Consider the following 8,729-nt stretch of genomic DNA (forward strand, 5'->3'; position numbering starts at 1 on the left):
TGTTCTTGCTTAGATTGCGAATGCTGCTGCTAGAATATGATTTGTTCTTAGTTGTTTCACTATTACTCTTCATTCTGTGCTTAGCTATGTGATTCTTTGATTTTAACTGAACTTTGAGCTGTTGAGTTGTTTCAAATAGTTCCTTTTTGGGCTGTGAGTTTAATATGCTAAATATGCCTGCTCTTTTGTGTTAATCTTTTGGTAGCATATGTGTGCTTCACAATACTGTTTATGTGACATGTCATTTTCCAGTTTTTGTCTCATTGACTTATAACTGCCTTTAAGTTAGTTTCTATATCTGATGCGTTTATGTGTATTTCCTATCTTAGGCTTGCTTTCCCATGTGATTGATCTAAGTAGCTTGTGTTTAAATGCTTCAAGTTCATTTGTATGGATGATATCTCTTTGATAATTACATGAGACTGACTTGTTTTACACATATATTGCTCTGTACTGTTGTGGCCTCTTCTGATTTATCACAGATGGCTCCCTCACCTCCTAAGAAGAAAACTCCTGCAAAGAAGGCTGACAAAAGGTTGAAAATGGATTCTAAGCTATTTAGGTCAGTTCATCATTTTGAGAGATACAGGGATAACTTCATGAGTGCAGGAATCATTCAAGAAAGATTTGTAGATTTGGAGGATTTGAGACAAACCTTTATCCCAAGTTGTTTTGAAGGAAGAGGATGGGAAAAACTTCTGAGTGATTTCCCTGTAGTGTGTGAACCCCTGATTAGGGAATTTTACTCAAATGCTGTGATAAAGGAGAATGAGTTAAGTTGCTGGGTTAGAGGTAAAGAATTCATTTTGGATGCTCATGTCATAGATGATGCATTAGGACTTGAAGGATTAGATGATGAGGAATTTATCAACTACAAGGATAGGAGTGTCTCCATTGAAACAGTCCAACAAAGAATAGGTGGGCAGAGAGAAGGAAAATGTTTGAATACCACTGCCTTTCCAGTGGACATGAGGTGTCTAACAATCATCATGATGTTTAACCTCTATCCCATTAAGAAGTTGACTACCATCAATTGTGCTAGAGCAGTCTTTCTGATGGATCTCAAAGAAAAGAACTTCATAGACATAAGTTCCCACATATATGACACCATTGTGGATGAGACAAGAACAACCTCTAGGCCAAAGTTGATCTTTCCCAGTTTGCTAATGAGGATTTTTAGAAGGAAGGGTGTTCCTATCCCACAAGACATCAGTCCCATGTCCACACCTTCTGCAATTAACAAGCTTACCTGCAAAAGGATAAGTGTTAGGCTTCCAGGAGAAGAAGATGAAGGTGATGAAGGAGAAGGTGTCCCAATGGAGACTGAAGCAGAGGTAGCAGGGCATGCATCAACCTCAACACCCAAGAGGAGTGGCAAAAGACCCAGAGCATCAACTTCTTCAGATACACCTCCAGATGCTTTCCAAATCATTCTGGAAAGACTTGATGGGATCAGAGAAGTCCAGACTGAGCACTCTGAGAGGATGAAAGCTATGCAGGATCAGATTGATGTTTTGTCTGCAAAACTTGACAGCTTCACCACTCAGCCTGAACACTGACCCTTTGGCCATTCCTGTCAAAAAGGGGGAGATGTTTTTGTTGATAATGACATTGATGATCGATTGAGAAGCAGAAAAGCAGCTCTTAAGGGGGAGCAGCCCTTAAGGGGGAGTAATGTGTTGAGGGGGAGTCATGTCAAACTCTAAGACTTTGTTTATATATATATTTCTGTTTTAAGTACTCTTAGTGGTTTTATGGGTTTGATACACTATGTTTTTGGTGTATTGTTTCTAACTCTTAACTTATACTCTTGGTTTAATGTTTAATATATTTTGATGATGTTATTCAGGATGTTTGTGTTTTGTACCCATGTGCTTGTGTAAGCTTTTAGGGTTTATGTCTTTTGCATAGTTTGTAGGCTTTATGCTATGTTGAAATCAGTACTTTAATCTAAATGGTATGCATTTTGGTTTATGTACTGTCACTCTTGTGCCCTTGTAGGATTGTTCCTAGATGCATATGCCTTGTGTGATATGCATTGGTTGAGTGTTGAGCATACAAGTGTCTTGCCTTGTGCTTGTTAACTTGTATGTCCTTGTGTTCATTCCAAGTGTGAATGAGCACTGTGATCACTACCTTGTGGTGTTCACTTGGTTGATCAAGCCATGGTTTGTTTCATAACTCCATCTTTGCTTGATCACATATTGCCTGTTTCATATGTATTTTATAATTTTTTGCTTACAATAATCATGGTGTATTGTTGTGTTTCAGGAGTATTATGTTCATATGATTCAAGTGCTTCACAACTTCTAGAGTTAGGTGTGAGTGAGTTTTGTTCAACTGTTCCCAACTCACATGTTAAGTCTAGAGTCTATTTTAGGGTTTTGTCACGGAATAGCCAAAGGGGGAGATTGTAAGGTTGAATTTATTCAACCATCTAATTGGCTTTATTCCGTGCCAAATTTGCTTGTAATTCAGCATTTAGTAACCCTGTATTTAGGTGGGTTTGATGTAAGGGTAATGAGTGAGATAGAGTGAAGTTTGCTCAAGAGTGTGCAAGAAAACAGAGAGTCGCGACTGGGACTCGCGGGTGACTCGCGGCTGCAAGCCGCCAGAAGCAGCACACGTGCCAAGCATGCTGGAAGATGAACAGTCATGCTAGCTGGAGCACTACAGGACAAAACAGGACAACTGGCCATACGGTTATCTCGCAATTGGATCTCGCGACTTAGTCAAGCCCCGAGGTCAAGCCGTGAGCCACCCCTGTTTTGTAAAAACCTGACGTTTCACATTCCTCTCCATTCCAGTATAAATACCCCTATTACCCACGATTGAAAGAGAGCTTCCAGAGAGAATTTTGAGAGAGAAACCCTAAAGAAAAACTAGATTGATTCACACACAATCTATACCTTAGAGACTCTTCAAATTCCTCAACTCTCTTCCTCTCCATTGTTAAATCCTTGAGAGGCATTATACCAAACCAGGTTCTCACCATCATCATCATTGTGAGACTGCTGTTTGGATTTCTGGGAAGCAGTTAGGAAGGAACCAATCTTCATTGGTTGATGCTACGGTCTAGTAGCGGAATCCGGGAAGCTAGAAAAGAAAAAGGTTCGGCGCAACCTCGTTGGAGCAAGAAGCTTGGAGGGCTTAGGTGCACTGGGTAGATTAGGCTTGGAGGGTCTATTGCTGTCCTTGTATCCCAACTATATTTTCTAGTGGATTGATTACCGCTTGGAGGGCGGCGGAGAGGTTTTTCGCCGAGGGCTTCGGTTTCCTCTTCGATAACACATCGCGTGTTGTCTTTGTGTTTGCATCTTCCTTCCTCTATTCTTTGCCTTTTATTTATCTGTTGTGGATTTTAATCTGTTATGACTTAGATAGTATCTAATCAATTTCGTATGATAGCATATGTTAAGTTTCCGCACACTAGTTGTTTGACATATTGCTTGAATTGATTAAGTTGTTATTTGGGGGTCTAAACGTTCAAAAGTGTTTTTGTACACGTTTTTGAACTTTCATAAATCAATCAATATCAATCAATCATCAATATATATAAAAGTAGAGACCTAATGCGGGAAAGTATGAGGTTCTGCCAAGTGACACCTTTCTTTGGCATAATCTCTCTATCTTCCACATTAAACTCTATCAATAAGTGCATTCAGCCAAAACACAAAAAAAAAAAAAAAAAAAAAAAAAAAAAAAAACTCTATCATTAAGGCTTATGTTTTCCCTTCATGCCTCTTAGCATATTTGGTGCAATTACATAGTAACACAAACCCATGTCTCTTTTCACCTCTTGCTATTCTCTTACTTCTGTCTCTTCTCTTTCCTGCACATTTGGTCATGTTATGCATGTGGTTTTGTCTCAACCTTAAGGAATGAGTGCAGAAGATGAAAAGCACTCAAATCCACCATGGACATTCTCTCCATGCTTAGAAAAACTTATCTTTCACTCTCAAGCTTTGTTAAACTTTTTCTTTTTTTGGATACTGTAAGTGCTTCACTCGTGCCTATTTTCTCTTTAATTTTAATGTATTTAATTTGATGGTATGCCAAATCGTGAGAAGCAATGAAGCATAGATGGAGCTCTAGAATTATATAAATATTATATTATTGTTGTTTAAGTGTGTCTTTGCCTCTTTGGCATTATTTGTGCACTGATGTTTGTCTCTCCAATTCTTATGGTTTTTATACTAAAGGTTTATTTTTGGTTTTATATGTTTTTGGGTGTCTAACAAAAAACTAGAAAAAATCTCTAATTCTAATGTTTGACATGAAAACAAACTTCTTTTACATATTAGAAGCCCCAATTTTGTCTTGAAATGCTTCTTTAGCAACTTGAGAAAAGGGCTATGTCTATCGCTTAGTGGAATAGTGGATGAAAACCAACGTCAAGATCAATGAAGCTAGGTAATTGTTTTTTGCTCATATAATTCAAATTCTTCAATTTTTTAGACATTATTTTTTGTTGTTTTATTGTTTGATCGTAACTTCACAAGGTTAGAATATGTTTTTATGTGTACCTTCAATTGTAATAGATTTTATGATTTGACTATAGAAGAAAAAAATCCTTTGCTTGGCTGATGAGGAAGTTTGAGGAATAAGAATTGAAGCTTTTACCTTTTTCTATTGTGTATTCTTTAGGGTATTGATCAACCAAATTGGACATATAATTGTAAACAATTAAAATTTATTAGGTTTTAAATCTATATTTTCTTTCACACCCCCCTATATTCTCATATAGAATAATGAGAAACCTGTGAAATTTTTATAAGAAGATACTGATTTCAAGCATTCATTTGCCCAAATATTTACATAGAAAGTAGCACCTCAGCTTTCTTCCTCAATGATCTGTTTGCTTCTACTAGCATATGTTCTTGAACCAAAATGAAGGGCAGTATGCATCGAAAGCGTACGGCATGGAAGCATATAAATAATTCACATATTTTAGACACATGCTCTATTTTAAAGAGTTCTTATCTCTAATGTGGCACTTGAGGAAGTCTTAAAATTATGAACCTAACAAAATAAAGAGTTCTTATCTTTTAAATTTTAATAAGTTCTTATCTCTAATGTGGCATTTGAGGATAACAAGTCATTCATTGTGGCATTGAGTTGTAAAGGGAGAGCAATTTGAATTTGGAGAAAGCAAAACTAACAACAATTGTCTAGGCTATTAATTTTGAAATTGAGATATGTGTAAGATATATCATCTTAGAGGGAGATTTAGAATATGTTATTGACAAGTTTCGATCCAAGGAGAGAGATAATTCATGACTAGGAGCACTGGTAGAGGCAACAATATTAAGAAAAAGTATTAGGCCTAGTCATAAAGATAATTTTATATAAAATAAATATAGTTTTAAATTTTTAATAAAATATTTTAAAGTAAATTGATACAGTACCAGTGCATCGCATGGGACATCAACTAGTTTTTTTAATAGCATCGACCATTGTTGAAACAAAGAATATATAAAAGTAAAAATAAAAAATAAAAAATAAATAAAAAAACTAATTAATCGATCACTGGGAGAAGATAAGTATAAGAAGATATTCTGGAGAGACATGTGAAGCTCATGCTCATGTTGGCACATTAGTGTGAGAGTGAGTAGAAGTGAAGTTCAATTTGTGAACTTATGGGACTCTTCTAAAATATATGTTAAATAAAATATAAGCAACCCCTCCTTAAATTCAAAAAAAAAAAAAAAAGTTTGAAGTTTTATATTAACTTTGTCGTGATGAGCTTCCATCTCTATATGACAAAACCCCAACCATTTTTCGAGTCATTTTCTTCAGAAACTTTCACAGATCTTTCTATAGAAGTGAGGAAACATATTTCGTGATTGCAGTTTAAGTGCCAATTAATCTTTTTCAAATTAAAAGTGAGGTAAAAAGACTATTTAAATGATTAGGGATTTTTAATTTTTTGTTTTGAATAGGCTTTCTGTTTAATAATTTGTTAGTTTGTTGTTGTTTGGTCTACTCTTTTTTTTTTTTTTTTTTTAGGGTTATTTTTGTTATTATTTGGGTTAATTTTTATTTTTGTAATTTAAATTTTTTTTAAGGGGTTAAGGATTATGTTTTAGGGCCCGAATTAATTTTGGAGTAATGTTATGCCGACAACATTTACACAAAAAGTCTTATAAGACAAGCTATTTTTATTGGGAAAAAAAATAATGTTAGTATTGGGTATAAATTAGACTTAGCAAAAGCTTACCACAAAAGATTTCTTGTAAAATTATTATGAAAATTATGGATGTAGCATTACAGCTTTTTCTTTTTTTTTACCTGAATTTTTATAATTCTCAAGTTAGAGTGTTCAACATTTTTATTAGCATAGTCAAAATAGGTTAGTTTAGTGTGTGTGGATATACACACGCTAGTGTTTGTTACACATTAATTGTTGTGTGTAACAAGCAGTGTGCAGTGTTCACTAATCATTACTCTTATAGAAAAACTTGTGCTCATTGTTTTAGCTTTTTTAAGTTACAATTAGAAGTCATGACGTGCCCAACATCTTTTAGGCCAAAAGGTTACTCAACATCAATGTGATTATTAACCCAAGTTATTAGCTATTTACTATGGTTTTCAAATGTTGCATCAACTAATTTTGAACAATAACAACAAATATTAGTCTAAAGAACATTATAAAAAATAAAAATAAAAAAAACAAAAAAAAACCTAGATAATAACAAGATTAGACCAAACAACATCAAATGAACAAAATATTCAACAAAAAATAATTTTCTAAAAAAAGCTCAATTATTTTAGATTTGTAATTCATTCAAACCATCCCATGAAAATAATGTCTAATTTTATTTTCCTAAAAAATGAATAAAAAAGATTGTATGATCATCAGTTTTCTTTGGTGGCATCCACAGCTTTGCTCTGAACCTATCTATTCAAAAGCAACATCTTTACTTTTCTCAGCGACTTGACCCGCACTAGCAATTAATATCATTCGTTGTTCTCTTCATCTCTGTCTCTCTCTCTCTCTCCATTTTTCTCTTGTACTCTATCATCATTTTAGACTCTTTATCACTTATTACTCTTACCATAGGATTTTCAATTCTCATTTTATCTCTTATCAGTTTTCTTTTTTTACATTTTCATTTTTTTAGAAAAAATAAATTGTTAAATTCAAATGCTTGCGTCTTTTTTTTTTGTTAATATATTTATGTTCTATTTTGTTAGATTTTTTATATAATTAGGTTTCTTATAGACTACCCTAGAAAAAATTATTAGTAAGAGGTATTTGCTTGTATTGTTATACAGTAATGGAAATGAATTATGACCAAAAGAGTAGCAAAATATCTTTCCAAAAGCTAATCGAATCTAGTACTATATTATTCTATACAAATAAATGTCAAGATATATATATATATATATATATATATATATATTTTAAAGTTTAAGAATAAAGATTTTCTCACACCCTCCATAAACCTTTTTTTTTTCTTTAAGCAAACCCATAAATTTTTATTAAAAGGAAAAAAAATAACTTTTTGTAATGATTTCTTCAGACCACTTTTAACTAATCACGTACAACTTAAAAGCACTTCTTCATGGAATTAAAGTTGATAGATACAAACTGACGCCAACCATATCCTCTAAGCGCTTGGAAGTTTTGGCAATGGGATTGGTCTTGCCAGATTTCGAGAACCCATCATCGCATGTCTGGTAGTTGGTCTGGGCGGCCGAGAGGTAGCAATTCAGGCTATCCAGGTCATGGGTCGGGAGGACTTTCAAGGCGTCTTTGGCGTTGTCAATGGAACTCTTAAAGTTCCTTATGCAGTCATCTATTTCAGTGGACTTGGTTTGCTTTTGAGCCAACACCTCTGCAACTTTGCTCTCGTAAACCAACTTGTGAATGGATGCAATCAAGGCACTAGGAGGGTCAGTCCGATTGTGGACAATTGCATTACAGACGAGCTTATTTTGAGCACTGTCGCAAAGGCCAGCACCATGAGCGTGGCTAGAGAGGAGAATGACGGCTGTTGCTAAAAAGACATGAGAGAAAACGGTGTAGTCCTTGAAAACCATGGTTTTTGTTAGATTTAATAACTACAAGGCTTTCCCTGTTGTTGGTGTTCAGTGAAAGACGACTTATGATATAGGTGAGATGTTATTTATACAAATTTCAAAAGACTATTTATAAAAGAGAAGTAATTTTAGTAGTAGGTTTAAATTAGAACCAATAATAATTAACCGCCAATAATTTGTTGTGAAAATATTGTAGATATAATATTGTTATTTTTTTGGTATTTTTTGTTTTTTTTGTTTTAGCTGTGGGAAATTATTATTATTATTTTTTTAATTTTTTATATAGCAAAGTGTTTGACAAGAAACAACCTTAAATTTTTTATTTTTTACGAATTGAGGGGATAAGAGGGGTAAATTTGTTCAAAACAAAATTGGAAAAATCCTAATATGGAAACATCTTGCACTATCTCAGTATTTTCTGCATAAATTTTTTACACAAATGTCTGATTGACTAGATTCTTGCTACTATAGAAAGAAGATTTGAAGATATAAAATTTTTTAGTTTACCACAAATTCATAAAAAAAAAAAAAAAAAAAGGTTTTGTATGCTAGACATAGTCTAGAATCTACAGTGAACAAAAACTCCAAAAATTAAGGGATGCACTTCCTAAATTTGAGGAATTTTCTCCTTTTCTTTGGAGGAGGCTTAAGTTATAAAGGAGGAAAAACCCTAGAACGTTTTT

At 33.9% G+C, this 8,729-nt stretch overlaps 1 protein-coding gene across 1 annotated transcript; it reads right to left on the reverse strand.

Moving 5' to 3' along the window:
- Positions 1-7,566: 7,566 nt before the first annotated feature.
- LOC115985952 lies at positions 7,567-8,046 on the reverse strand. The gene has a single exon (XM_031108834.1). The coding sequence runs from the start codon at positions 8,044-8,046 to the stop codon at positions 7,567-7,569; it is 480 nt and encodes a 159-aa protein (XP_030964694.1).
- Between the last annotated feature and the right edge of the window lie 683 nt (positions 8,047-8,729).

Source organism: Quercus lobata, chromosome 4 (assembly GCF_001633185.2).
Source record: "Quercus lobata isolate SW786 chromosome 4, ValleyOak3.0 Primary Assembly, whole genome shotgun sequence".
NCBI lineage: Eukaryota > Viridiplantae > Streptophyta > Magnoliopsida > Fagales > Fagaceae > Quercus > Quercus lobata.